The sequence below is a fragment of the Hypanus sabinus genome, chromosome 16 (assembly GCF_030144855.1).
Source record: "Hypanus sabinus isolate sHypSab1 chromosome 16, sHypSab1.hap1, whole genome shotgun sequence".
Classification (NCBI taxonomy): domain Eukaryota; kingdom Metazoa; phylum Chordata; class Chondrichthyes; order Myliobatiformes; family Dasyatidae; genus Hypanus; species Hypanus sabinus.
The window spans coordinates 88872910-88887906 of record NC_082721.1 but is presented as its reverse complement, the minus strand read 5'-3'; the positions used below and the strand labels follow the sequence as shown (position 1 = coordinate 88887906).

The 14997-nt window shown below is 42.8% G+C and overlaps 1 protein-coding gene across 3 annotated transcripts in view; it reads left to right on the top strand.

Moving 5' to 3' along the window:
• Positions 1 to 14997, top strand: part of LOC132406557 (collagen alpha-1(XI) chain-like) — a 404353-nt gene that overhangs the window by 255106 nt on the left and 134250 nt on the right. For all 3 annotated transcript variants that reach the window (XM_059992380.1, XM_059992381.1, XM_059992379.1), the window contains 5 exons: positions 485 to 538; positions 1424 to 1477; positions 6079 to 6132; positions 9412 to 9519; positions 10190 to 10279. In XM_059992380.1, the coding sequence (XP_059848363.1) occupies positions 485 to 538; positions 1424 to 1477; positions 6079 to 6132; positions 9412 to 9519; positions 10190 to 10279 (360 nt within the window). The remainder of the gene's footprint in view (positions 1 to 484; positions 539 to 1423; positions 1478 to 6078; positions 6133 to 9411; positions 9520 to 10189; positions 10280 to 14997) is intronic.

Sequence of the window (14997 nt, the reverse complement as noted above, 5' to 3'; positions counted from 1 at the left end):
TAAATAATAATAAGTAAGTTATTCCAAGTGGAAATAAGTCTAGGACCAGCCTATTGGCTCAGGGTGACTTGACACTCCGAGGGAGGAGTTGTAAAGTTTGATGGCCACAGGTAGCAATGACTTCCTATGACGCTCAGTGTTGCATCTCGGTGGAATGAGTCTCTGGCTGAACGTACTCCTGTGCCTAACCAGTACATTATGGAGTGGATGGGAGACTTCCCTTTCTCCCTTGGTCCACTCTCCTCTCCAATCAGGTTCCTTCTTGTCCAGCCCTTAACCTTTCCCACCCACCTGGCTTCACCTATTGCCTTCTAGTTATCCTCCTTCCCCTCTCCCCACCTTTTTATTCTGTCACCGTTCTGCTTCTTTTCCAATCCGGAAGAAGGGTCTCAGCCCAAAGCATTTCCCTAGATGTTGCCTGATTTGCTGAGTTCCTCCATAGCTTGTGTGTGCTGCAATGTTATCATCTGTTTTCTTTCTCTAGGGACCTCCAGGACCTCAAGGTCTGGCAGGATTCCCAGGACCCAAAGGACCTCCGGTGAGAACAGCTGCTTTTCATTTAAGAGTGATGATGATGGGATGTTTCTGGGGTGAGATCTTCTACTTTTCAATAGAGAGGGATCAGAGGAGTTGGAAGGAGGAGGAAGTGCTTTCCCAGCATTCCATGGGCAGCGAATGTGCAAAGGCACTGTCCATAAGAAGGTCCTATAGGATGTAGGATCATTTGTAATGACTAGTGCGAGTGGACAAGATGAACCATTGTAGCAAGGGGATTGTCCATGGGATGAAAAAAGAATCAGCTGGGCATCTCAGAAGGAGGCACCAGAGGAAGAGAAGAGCAGAGGGTGGGGGAAGCAGACTCAATGGGCTGAATGAATCCAATTCCCTGTGGAGTAAGCAAAAGGACAGGGAATGCTGTCAGGAAGGGACATTTTTCTCCCAGATGGAGAGGCTGGGTGACTGGGTGAAGCCAAGTCTGATGACGCAGGTAGAGAGTAATGATACACCCTTGTTTGGGCTGCATGTTTCCAAAAGTGGGGAGGGGGGCTGAGGAACATCCCCAGCAAGTGATGCTGTTACATTGGATAGAGAGCGACTGGGCCAATATCACAGCAGGATTATCAGCAGAAATGATCAGGCCAGGCTGCAGATCCTCTGCAGATATGCTATCTATAGAATTACCAGGAGTCAACTTGATAGGAAACACTTTTTAAAAATGCGGATGCTGAAAGTAAGAAGCAAAGGCAGGATGTAGAAACATCAGCAAGCCAGGCGGCATCTGTGGAGAGAGAGAGGTGTTCCTCTGGTGAGCTCACAGGATGAGAAGCTCTGATGCCCAGGAGCAGGAGTTTTCTAAAATGCATAGATGTGGGGATGCAGAGAGAACATTGCTTCATATTGCTGCCTCTTGTGATCTTTGTAGGGACCTCCGGGGAAGGATGGGATCCCGGGCCACCCAGGACAACGTGGCGAATCTGTAAGTGACACTGAGTACTCTGCTGCTTTATTGGTCATGGGAGGCACCAAGGATAAGTTTCTCCCATCACTGATTCGTACAGTGTGAGAGAGCTGAGATGGGTATGGAGTACACTTCCTTCACATGCTGAGACTGTGTCGGTCTCTTCTACCTGCTCACTCCCTCAAGGCCTGGCAACTGGGTTCTGAAGACACAATGTTGCTCCAAATCTCATTATTGTCCTCTAGAGGTGGAAGAAGCCATTGAGCACATTAGAAAGCCAAAAGTATTCCCATTAATTTACCCTGTAATCTGTTCTTTGACATTCCCATCAATTCCCCCCCCCCCAAACATATCCTACAACTCATCAGCACACTAGGGTCAATTTATTATCGCCAATTAAGACACAAGACATAAAAGCAGAATTGAGTCTGCTCTGCCATTGCATTATGGCCGATTTATTATCGCTCTCAACGCCATTCTCTGATCGTCTCCCTGTAATCTTTGAATCCCTTACTAATCAAGAGCCTATCAACCTCTGCTTTCAATATATCCAGTCATTTGGCCTCTACAGCCATCTGTGACAATGAATTTCACAAATTCGCCACCCTCTGGCTAACAAAATTCCTACTCATCTCTGTTCTAATGGGATGCTCTTGTATTCAGAGGGTTTAAACTAATTTGCAAAGGGGATGGGACCCGGAGCGATAGAGCAGTGAAAGAAGTGCATGGAGTAAAGCCAGATCCAATAAATAGAGAGGCTTTGAGGAAAGAGAACCAGAATAAAGGGTATAAAGGTAGTAAGGTAGAAGGGCGAAAGTGTGTGTACTTCAATGCAAGAAGCATCAGGAACAAAGGTGATGAACTGAGAGCTTGGATACATACATGGAATTATGATGTAGTGGCCATTATGGAGACTTGGCTGGCACGAGGGCAGGAATGGATTCTCAATATTCCTGGATTTCAGTGCTTTAAAGGGGATAGAGATGGGGGAAAAAGGGGAAGAGGGGTGGCATTACTGGTCAGGGATACTATTACAGCTGCAGAAAGGGTGGGTAATGTAGCAGGATCCTCTTTTGAGTCAGTATGGGTGGAAGTCAGGAACAGGAAGGGAGCAGTTACTCTACTGGGGGTATTCTATAGCCCCCCTGGTAGCAGCAGAGATACTGAGGAGCAGATTGGGAGGCAGATTTTGGAAAGGTGAAAAAAGAACAGGGTTGTTATCATGGATGACTTTAATTTCCCTAATATTGTTTGGCATTTGATTAGTTCCGAGGGTTTAGATGGGGCAGTTAAGTGTGTCCAGGATGGATTCCTGTCACAGTATGTTGACAGGCCGACGAGGGGGAATGCCATACTAGATCTAGTATTAGGTAACGAACCGGGTCAGGTCACAGATCTGTCAGTGGGTGAGCATCTGGGGGACAGTGATCACCGCTCCTTGACCTTTAGCATTATCATGGAAAAGGATAGAATCAGAGAGGACAGGAACATTTTTAATTGGGGAAGGGTAAATTATTAGGATATAAGGCTAGAACTTGTGGGTGTGAACTGGGATGATGTTTTTGCAGGGAAATGTACTATGGACATATGGTCGATATTTAAGGATCTCTTGCAGAATGCTAGGGATAAATTTGTCCCAGTGAGGAAGATAAAGAATGGTCGAGTGAAGGAACCATGGGTGACAAGTGAAGTGGAAAATCTAGTCAGGTGGAAGAAGGCAGCATGCATGAGGTTTAGGAAACAAGGATCAGATGGGTCTATTGAGGAATATAGAGTAGCAAGAAAGGAGCTTAAGAAGGGGCTGAGAAGAGCAAGAAGGGGGCATGAGAAGGCCTTGGCGAGTAGGATAAAGGAAAACCCCAAGGCATTCTTCAATTATGTGAAGATCAAAAGGATGACAGGAGTGAAGGTTGGACTGATTAGAGATAAAAGTGGGAAGATGTGCCTGGAGGCTGTGGAAGTGAGCCAGATCCTCAATGAATACTTCTGTTCGGTATTCACCACTGAGAGGGAACTTGATGACGGTGAGGACAATATGAGTGAGGTTGATGTTCTGGAGCATGTTGATATTAAGGGAGAGGAGGTGTTGGAGTTGTTAAAGTACATTAGGATGGATAAGTCCCCAGTGCCTGACGGAATATTCCCCAGGCTGCTCCACGATGCAAGGGAAGAGATTGCTGAACCTCTGGCTAGGATCTTTATGTCCTCATTGTCCACAGGAATGGTACCGGAGGATTGGAGGGAGGCCAATGTTGTCCCCTTGTTCAAAAAAGGTAGCAGGGATAGTCCAGGTAATTACAGACCAGTGAGCCTTACATCTGTGGTGGGAAAGCTGTTGGAAAAGATTCTTAGAGATAGGATCTATGGGCATTTAGAGAATCATGGTCTGATCAGGGACAGTCAGCATGACTTTCTGAAGGGCAGATCGTGCCTAACAAGCCTGATAGAGTTCTTTGAGGAGGTGACCAGGCATATAGATGAGGGTAATGCAGTGGATGTGATCTACATGGATTTTAGTAAGGCATTTGACAAGGTTCCACATGGTAGGCTTATTCAGAAAGTCAGAGGGCATGGGATCCAGGGAAATTTGACCAGGTGGATTCAGAATTGGCTTGCCTGCAGAAGGCAGAGGGTCGTGGTGGAGGGAGTACATTCAGATTGGAGGGTTGTGACTAGTGGTGTCCCACAAGGATCTGTTCTGGGACCTCTACTTTTTGTGATTTTTATTAATGACCTGGATGTGGGGGTAGAAGGGTGGGTTGGCAAGTTTGCAGACGACACAAAGATTGGTGGTGTTGTAGGTAGTGTAGAGGATTGTCAAAAATTGCAGAGAGATATTAATAGGATGCAGAAGTGGGGTGAGAAGTGGCAAATGGAGTTCAATCCGGAGAAGTGTGAGGTGGTACAATTTGGAAGGACAAACTCCAAGGCAGAGTACAAAGTAAATGTCAGGATACTTGGTAGTGTGGAGGAGCAGAGGGATCTGGGGGTACATGTCCACAGATCCCTGAAAGTTGCCTCACAGGTAGATAGGGTAGTTAAGAAAGCTTATGGGGTGTTAACTTTCAAAAATCGAGGGATAGGGTTTAAGAGATGCGATGTAATGATGTAGCTCTATAAAACTCTAGTTAGGCCACACTTGGAGTACTGTGTCCGGTTCTGGTTGCCTCACTATAGGAAGGATGTGGAAGCATTGGACAGGGTACTGAGGTACCAGGATGCTGCCTGGTTTAGAGAGTATGGATTATGATCAGAGATTAAGGGAGCTAGGGCTTTACTCTTTGGAGAGAAGGAGGATGAGAGAAGACATGATAGAGGTGTACAAGATATTAAGAGGAATAGACAGAGTGGACAGCCAGCGCCTCTTCCCCAGGGCACCACTGCTCAGTACAAGAGGACATGGCTTTAAAGTAAGGGGAGGGAAGCTCAATGGGATTTGAGAGGAAGGTTTTTCACTCAGAGAGTGGTTGGTGCGTGGAATGCACTGCCTGAGTCAGTGATGGAGGCAGATATGCTAGTGAAATTTAAGAGACTACTAGACAGGTATATGGAGGAATTTAAGGTTGGGGGGGTTATATGGGAGGCAGGGTTTGAGGGTCGGCACAACATTGTGGGCTGAAGGGCCTGTAATGTGCTGTACTATTCAATGTTCTATGAGACTGCTCTCTGGTTCTGGACCCCCCCACTATAGGAAACATCCTCCCCATGCCCACAGTCTAGGCCTTTCAACCATTTGGTTTTCCGTTTGAAAAATATTTCCCTTCTCAGAGCTTGGGGTATCTTTTTCATGCAGAAGGTATAGGGTATAGGGAAGTGGTGGTATAATTACAATAGTTAAAACACATTTGAGTACATGGATTGAAAAAAACAAGCATAGTTCTTCTATAAACCTGTATACAAATACTCAACATAAATACTCAAATACCTGTATAAACCTCAGTCTCAGTCTCCCTCCAAGGAAAACAGTCCCAGCTTATCCAGACTCTCCTTATAACTCATCCCTTCCAGTTCTGGTACCAATCTTGTGAATCTTTTCTGCACTTCTTTCAACTTAATGACATCCATCTTGTAACTGTGTAACTCTCCCCCACCCCCAACTGCACACAGTACTCCAGTGTAGTCTCCCTCACACCTTGTACTATTTGTAGTATGTCTCACCTAACTGTGCTCTCAATGCCATGACAAATTTAGGCCAACATTTGTCATTTGCCATGACAAATGCACCCAGTCTACCGAGTTGTCTCTCTCAGGGAGCTATGTACTTCTAGCCTTAGGTCTCTCTGATCTCCAACAATCTAGGGCCCAGCCATTTACTGTTGTGACTTAACAATGCAACACTTCTCACTTGTCTAATTCAATACCAATAACTGGATATTGCCAAATGGGAACCTTTCCTACAACAGTGATGTAAGTTCAAAACATTAAAGTAAGCCACTGGTAATAAAGGAATTTTCTGAAGTTACAAAGGAGGCTCCGAGGAAATGCTTGTGCTGCCATTTGCTGCCTTCGATCAACTCCTGAAGAAAGGAGAAACCTTTTTTTTTCAGTTTTCTGACCTGTTGAGCGCAGGCCTGCTGAAGCTCTTAACTTCCTCGCCCTTTCTATTGTCTTCCCTGCAGGGTTTCCAAGGCAAGAACGGACCACCTGGTCCCCCTGGCGTTGTTGGACCCCAGGTAAGCCTGCACAAGCATTTAACTCCTTGTGAACTGGGTCATATAATCCTGAGCAATGGTTGGGTTTGATGTGTAGGGCCTGTGGTAACTTCAGTACCTCTTCTTTTGTCTCAGGATGCATAAAATGCTCAAATAGAAACTGGTGACACACACATAAAACAGGAGAGGAACTCACTGGGTCAGGCAGCATCTGTAGAGGGAGGTGGAGAATGGATGTCTGAGGTTCAGACCCTTCTTTGGGAGTGGGTAGCCCAGACGAACAGTCTTGATACAAAATGTTGACTCTCCATATCCCTCCACAGAACTGCTGAGATTCTCCAGTGCTTTGTGTGTTGAGCTGGATGTCAGAATCTGGTCTGAGGATTTGAGTTGGCTGTTCTAATGGAATGCCAAAGAGCAGATCTGAGGGGTTGACTGGCCTGATGATGGTGATAATTCTAAATCGTCCCAGGGATCTCTTGTGGTTTATAAGTCCCAGATGTGGTTTATTTCCCTGGAAGTGGGTTATCACTGCTGCTGATAATGGAATAGGGATATAGGGCTCCATCTAGTGGTAGATATGTGCCTCTGTGGGTGAGGCTGTGTGACTAGTAACTTAGCACTGGGAAACCCCTACTGAGTCGCCATCTAGAGGTATGACAGAATAGCAACAACCAAATAAGGCAAGCCAATCTTCAGTGACAAATGTACTGTCAACTTTAAGGAATAGTTTAACACTATAAGGTCACCAAAAGTAGAGTCACAGGTAGATAAGGTATTGAAGATGGCATTTGGCACAATGATAATCTTCAGTCAAAATAAGTATATTCAAACAATTCAAAGTAAATTTGTTATCAAATATAGACAAAGAAATAAAATAGACTCAATGAAAAACTATACACGAAGGCTGACAACAAATGTGCAAAAAAAGACAAACAATCCAAATAAATAAAGAAATAATACTAACACCATGAGTTGTAGAGTTCTTGAAAGTGAATTCATAGGTTGTGGAATAATTTCAGTGTTGAAATGAATGAAGCTATCCCCTCTTGTTCAGGAGCCTGATAGTTCAATGTTAATAATTGTTCCTGAACCTGGTAGTGTGGAACCTAAGGCTCCAGCATCTCCTTTTGGAGTGAGAAGAGAGCTCGGCCTGGGTGGTGTCGGTTCTTGCGGCCACACCTGGAGTACTGTGCAAACACGAGGAACTCTGCAGATGCTGGAAATTCAAACAACACACACAAAATGCTGGCAGAACACAGCGGGCCAGGCAGCATCGATAGGGAGAAGCGCTGTCGACGTTTCGGGCCGAGACCCTTCGTCAGGATAACCGAAAGGAAAGATAGATAGTAAGAGGCTGGAGTACTGTGTTCAGTTTTAGTCACCCTGTGATAGGAAAGACATTATTAAGTTGGAAAGAGTGCAAAGAAGATTTGTGAGAATGTTGCCAGTACTTGCAGGTCTGAGTTATAGAGAGAGTTTGGGCAGACTTGGACCTTGTTCATTAGAATGTAAGAGACTGAAGGGTGACCTTATAGAGGTATATAAACCATGAGGAGATTAGATAGGGTGAATGTTGTCTTTTTCTCAGAGGAAGAGAACCAAAACCAAGAATAAGTGTAAAGTTAGAGGTAGAAGATTTAATAGGGACACAAGGAACAACATTTTCATCAAAAGGCAGTCTGTATATGAGATGCAGAGGCAGTGGTTGAGGCATATGCAATAATGGGATATGGACACATTTCACCAAATGGGACTAACATGGAAGGGTACCTTGGTTGAGAATGCATGAGTTGGGCCAAAGGGTCTGTTTCCATGACTGTAGAAGCATTTTTGTTTCAAAGGTGATTTATACTCTCCTTGGCCTCTGCTTTAGTTTCAGAACTGTTTAGATCCTTCTCAAAATCTCAAATAAAAGTTCTCAGGAAGATTCCCGGACACGGAGTGAGTGTTTCCAATAGTGGAAGAGTCTAGGACCAGAGGGCAAAGACTAGGTTTAGAAGGACTTCTCTTTAGAGCAAAAATTAGGAGGAATTTCTTTCGCCAGAGAGTGGTGAACCTGTTGGAATTCATTGCCATAGATGGCTATGGTGGGCAAGTCATTGGGCATATTCTAAGTGGATGTTGATAGGTTCTTGACTAATAAGGGTGCTGGCAGAAGAATGTGGTTGAGAGAGAAAGTAGAGCAGTCGTGATCAACTAGTGGAGCAGACTCCACTGGTCGACAAATAGCCTAATTCTGCTCCTTTGTCTTATGGTTCCACCATTTCAAATGGAGATTGTCTATTTCTGAATTTGGAAGTCGATCAATGTTCGACTCTGCCCAAAGGTTTGAGATCAAGAGACTTTGCTCCTTTTGAAGGAGTACAGAAGTAATCACTGTGAGGTGGTCACAGTTAGAAGTTCAGAAGCCAATATTTTATTGGGTGGGAATATGCATCTGTATCCTACAGGACAAGGTGAAGGAGCAGCAAAGATGGATTAAGGAAAATGTGTGTGAGCGAAAAGCCACAGGGGAAGGCTTAGATAGAAGTGAACCTGCATAGGAAGAACCAATTGCTGAATGTCAAAACCAGCATGGAGCAAATGGCTAGTTAGTGCTCTGCAGAATTTTGCTTGAGAGGTCTTCTTCCTTGTTAAGTAGATGCATCTAATTTCATAGTCATAAGGTCATACAACACAGAGGCCAGCCCTCCAGCCACTCTGTCCATGCAGATCACCAAGTATCAGATTCAATTACTACCTTTAAGAGGAATTTTATCTATCAATTAAGAAGCCAAGACATGGAGAGATACAGACCCAATGTGGGAAAAGGGGGTTAGTGTACATACAGTCCCAATGTGGGAAAAGGGGGTTAGTGTAGATGGGGGTTAGTGTAGATACAATCCCAATGTGGGAAAAGGGGGTTAGTGTAGATACAATCCCAATGTGGGAAAAGGGGGTTAGTGTAGATACAGTCCCAATGTGGGAAAAGGGGGTTAGTGTAGATACAGTCCCAATGTGGGAAAAGGGGGTTAGTGTAGATACAGTCCCAATGTGGGAAAAGGGGGTTAGTGTAGATGGGTAAAAAGTTACCTTAGACATGATGGGTTGAATGACTATTTTCCGTGCTATATGACTATCACTTTATCTGTCTACATTCACGAACACCTGAAACATAGCCTCGGTGATTCAGGTGATTCCCAGAACCTCTTTGATGTTGCGAGGGTACAATACAGGGTTAGCAACCAATCTGTTAATGAACCTAGGAAACCAAACAGGATGAAATGACTTCCCACCCCCCTCACTTCTCTCTGTCAGGGTTCCTCAGGTGACAGTGGGCCAGTTGGTGAACGTGGACATCCAGGGGCTCCTGGTCCCCCAGGAGAACAAGGCATTCCGGGAACTGCTGGGAAGGAAGGCACAAAGGTAAGTGTACAAGGCCCATGGACACTTGGGGCCCCTGCTCACACCTGTCATTTCCCTTTGTGGCTCAGGCTTCTTTTCAAAGAACATTTGGCCCCACCTGGTGGTCCATGGAGTTTACTTTTGATTTTACCCTGTGAGCAACTCAGTGCTTAACTGCTGATGCAGCGATTGCCTAGGAAACAAAGCCCGCAATTTCTGTGGAGTCTTCAAGGCAAAGCTAACTCCCCTTCTATTCCCCATGAGTTCCTGATCTCTGCTTCGGTGGTGAGGAGCTCCTGCTTATTCCAGTGTTATCCAGTGCACTTCCGGCAAGCTATACTGAATATCTTTAGAGGTAGCACTGTCAACAGAAGTTAGATCAGGCCCACACTTGGTGACTTGTTTTGGCTGAATGTAGGGAAAGCCTAACTCAGGAATGGTGTCTGCTACCCCGTTGATTACAGCCTCCCACAATCCCTCCTCCCACCTCCCCAAACCTTGCTCAGTTAAAGATAAATAATAATGGAGCATTGTTCTCTGGTTTCCTCAGCCACAGAACGTTGTTGAAATACTGATGTCACAACATTTTCCATCTGGCTTGCTGAGCCTACTTTTGGTGATATAAGGAATGAATATTATTCTGAACATTGCTTTCATCTGGAAAATTCTGTGCCTTTTTTTCTCATTTTAGGGAGACCCAGGTCCAATCGGTCCTCCCGGAAAACCTGGTCCAACAGGCTTACGGGGATTTGAGGGACCCAGGGGCTTACCAGGAGAACTGGTGAGTAGCCTTAACCTTGGAAAGGATGACAAAAGTTGAGAGACTTAGCTCCTAAACCTCGGGAAGATATTAGTTGATGCCAGTCAGTGTGCTTGACTTATTGGTGATGGGTTAATTAATGTCACATGTACTGAGATACAGCACAAAGCTTTGTTAGTATGCTGTCCAATCAGGCTATTCCAAACACAGGTAGTCCATAGGGAAAAGCAATGATGGGATGCAGAATGTAGTGTTATAGTTACAGGGAAGTGAAATACAGGTAGACAAACAAGAGCGAAGGCTAAGATAGGGAAGTTTAAAAAATCAAGAGTTCATCTTTTTCCTACAAGGGGTCCATCCATTCAGGACCCTTATTACAGTGAGTCAGAAGATGTCCTTGCTCTATTCTGCCCACCATTGAGAGCGTCCTTAAGAGGTGATGCCTCAAGAAAGTGTTATCCTTCATCAAGGTCCCTCATGTCCAGGGCATGCCTTCTTCCTATTACTACGGAGCCTGAAGACCCACACTCAGCATTCCCGTTACAGCCTGTTCTCCTCTGTCATCAGGTTTCTGATCGGTCCATGAAGCATGAACACTGCATCACTATTTTGATCTCTTTTTGCACTACCTAGTTATTTATATAGATTTCTTGTTGTAACTGAGAGTAATTTTCTATGTATGGCACAATACTACTGCTGGAAAATGACAAATTCAACACTATATGTCAGTCGCAGTAAACAGGATTCTGTCTTTGTGGCTGAAGTTGTGTGTTTTTATGGTTTTGTCTCTTCGACGAGGGGGAAGGGTCCTTGATTAATTTCTCTGCCTTTCCTGAGGCAGCGGGAGTGTTGGCGGAGTCACTGGAAGACAGGCTGGTTTTCCTGATAGACCAACCTGTGTTCACAACTCTGCAGTTTCTTGCACTCTCGGGCAGAGCAGTTTACCATACCAAGCAGTGGTAGAATGCTTTCAATGGTGCATTGATAAAAATTGTTGAGGGTCTTTGGGAACATGGTGAATTTCTGTAAATTGCTAGGCCATTCACTTTGGTTCCATATTCAGGTGTCTTGCCGTTTGGCATGAGTGATCATTTCTCTCCATCCATCACGGTCCCTGACCCTCCGAACTGTAGTTGTTGCCTCCCCTGTTTCTAACTGTGATGTTAATCCATCTCTCATTTTCACTCTGTCGGCCTCTGCTTCTTTTTCCTTCCAGCTTTCCAGTTGTAACTAAATGCTCGAATGTCTCTCTTCTGCTCTCAGGATGAGGCCTTTCATTCTAGGACAAAGGAGATGTCTTCCTTTTTTAAGGAAAGGGTCTTCCCTTTGTCCACTGTGTCCTCCATCGCATCTCCTGTATTTCATGCACCTCTGCCCTCACCCCATCCCCCCACCAGCCCACCAGGGATAGAGTCCCGTTGGTCCTCACCTATCACCCTACCAGCCTACAGATCCAACGTATAATCCTCCGTAACCTCCGCCACCTCCTACGGGATCCCACCACCAGACACATCCTCCCCCCTCCCCACTCTCAGCTTTCCGGAGGGATCGCTCCCTACGCAACTCCCCCATCCCTCCCCACCGACCTCCCTCCAGGCACTTATCCCTGCAAATGGAAGAAGTGCTACACTTGTCCCCACGCTTCTTCCCTCACCACCATCCCAGGCCCCAGACAGTCTTTTCAGATGAGGCACCACTTCACCTGTGAGTCAGCAAGGGTGATATACTGTATCCGGTGCTCCCGATGTGGCCATTTATACATTGGGGAGACCCGCCGCAGACTGGGAGACCATTTCACTGAACACCGGCGCTCAGTCCTCCAGCAGTGGTGGGATCTCCGTGTGGCCACACACTTCAATTCCACAGACCACTCCCACTCCGACTTGTCTGTCCATGGCCTCCTCTACCGTCAAGATGAGGCCACATGCGGGTTGATGGAGCAATATCTTATCTCCCACCTAGTTAGCCTGCTGGCATGAACATTCAACTCACAGACCTCCGTTGATACCCCTGCCCCCCACCTTACCCCATTCCTATCTATAATTTTAGTCTGGTTCTCTTTCTTTCTTTTCTTTCTTTCTTTCTCTCTCTCTCAATCTTTTTTATTATTATTAATAATAAGGACAAAATACAAATGATATATTAATAAAAAAGAAATTACAAGCATACCAATTCCATTACAGATGAAAAAAGACATAAACAATAGTTACAGTATAAATGGGTTTACCAAGACATAAACCATACAGCATATGTATGAATATGGTAAGTCTAAATATTTCATAATATATGATATAAAAAAAACAGAAAAAAGAAAAAAATATAATGCAAAATTAGCTAATCTACTAATCTAATGACTAATAAAGAAGAAAAAAGAAGCAAAAAAAAAGAAAAAAAAAGAAACATTGGGAAAAGAAAAAAAAAGGCTGTTTATAATATCTCACAAGAATAAATAATCATCAATGCCGTCACTTCCGGTCCTCTCAACATACATAAGCTAAAAGCTGGAAAGTCAAGTGAACTTGGAACGAGGTCATATTACATCATATGAAAATGTTGAAATAATGGTCTCCATAACTTTTCAAATTTAATAGAAGTATCAAAAACACCACTTATAATTTTTTCTAAATTTAAACATAACATAGTTTGAGAGAACCAATTAAATACAGTGGGAGGGTTAATTTCCTTCCAATTCAACAATATAGATCTTCTAGCCATCAGAGTTAGAAATGCAATCATTCGACGGGCGGAAGAAGAAAAATGCAGTGAGTCCATCATTGGTAAACCAAAAATTGCGGTAATAGGATGAGGTTGTAAATCAATATTCAAAACCGCAGAAATAATATCAAAAATATCTTTCCAATATTTTTTCAAAAACGAACATGACCAAAACATATGAGTTAAAGATGCAATTTCAGATTGACATCTATCACAGATAGGATTTATATAAGAGTAAAAATGAGCTAATTTATCCTTGGACATATGGGCCCTATGTACGACCTTAAATTGTATTAATGAATGTTTGGCACATATCGATGATGTATTAACTAATTGAAGAATTCTATCCCAATTCTCACTAGGAATAATAAGGTTAAGCTCTCTTTCCCAATCCCTTTTGGTCTTATAAAGGGGCTCTGAACTTATCTTCATAATTATATTATAAAGTTTTGAAATAAGTTTTGAAAAGGGTCTAATTCAAACAAACTCTCCAAAATATCTGAAGGCACAAAATTTGGAAACGTAGGGAGTACAGTACTTAAAAAATGTCTAATCTGTAAATATCTAAAAAAAGGCAAGTTATATTTGTTGGATAATTGCTCAAAAGACATAAAACAATTGTCCAAAAATAAAACAGAAAATCTTAGCAATCCCTTAGTTTTCCAAGCCAAATAAGCTTGATCTACAATGGAAGGGTGGATAAAGCAATTAAATACAATAGGACTATTTAAAACGAATTGAGCCAACCCGAAAAATTTCCGAAATTGAAACCATATACGTAAAGTATGTTTAACTATCGGGTTGTCAATTCGTTTCGGCAATTTAGAGAGAGCAAAAGGGAGAGAAGTCCCTAAAATAGAACCCAGAGCATAAGCTGATACAGATTTAATTTCTAAACTCACCCAATGAGGGCTGAAAGATCCACCCCAATCTTTCAACCAACATGACAAATATCTAATATTAACTGCCCAATAATAAAATCTGAAATTAGGTAATGCTAACCCACCTTCCTTCTTTGTCTTCTGTAAATATATTTTACCTAACCTGGGATTTTTATTCTGCCATATATATGAGGAAATTTTTGAATCAGCATTAGTAAAAAAAGATTTTGGAATAAAAATTGGTACCGCTTGAAAAATATATAAAAACTTAGGTAAAATAACCATCTTAATAGCATTAATCCTACCTATTAGAGATAAAGATAATGGTGACCACTTAGTAAACAAGCCTTTAATCTGATCAATTAAGGGTAAAAAATTAAACCTAAATAAATCTTTATGGTTTTTTTGTGATTTTGATCCCTAAATAAATAAAAGAATCATTAACTAATTTAAAAGGTAAATTTCCATATATTGGGACCTGTCTATTCAAAGGAAACAATTCACTTTTATTAAGATTTAACTTATACCCAGAAAACTCACTAAATTGAGCCAACAATGATAAAACTACTGGAATAGATTTCTCAGGATTAGAAATGAATAGTAATAAATCATCTGCATACAAAGATAACTTATGAATGTCTGTCCCACGATTAATACCCAAAATATCCTGTGATTGTCTGATGGCAATTGCTAAAGGTTCTAAGGCAATGTTAAATAGTAATGGACTAAGAGGACATCCTTGTCTAGTGCCCCGAAATAGGTGAAAAAAGGGAGATCTTTGATTATTGGTAAACACTGAGGCTACTGGAGTGTGATAAATCAATTTAATCCAAGATATGAATATCAGACTAAAATTAAACTTCTCCAACACATTAAATAAGTAAGGCCATTCAACTCTATCAAATGCTTTCTCCACATCTAATGAAATCACGCATTCTGAAATGTCATGTGAGGGAGTATAAACAATATTCAGTAATCTCCTAATGTTGAAAAAAGAATAGCGATTTTTAATAAAACCGGCTTGATCTTCTGAAATAATTTTGGGTAATACCTTCTCCAATCTGGATGCCAGTAACTTGGAAAAAATCTTGGAATCTACATTCAATAAAGATATTGGTCTATAGGATGCACAGTCAGTAGGGT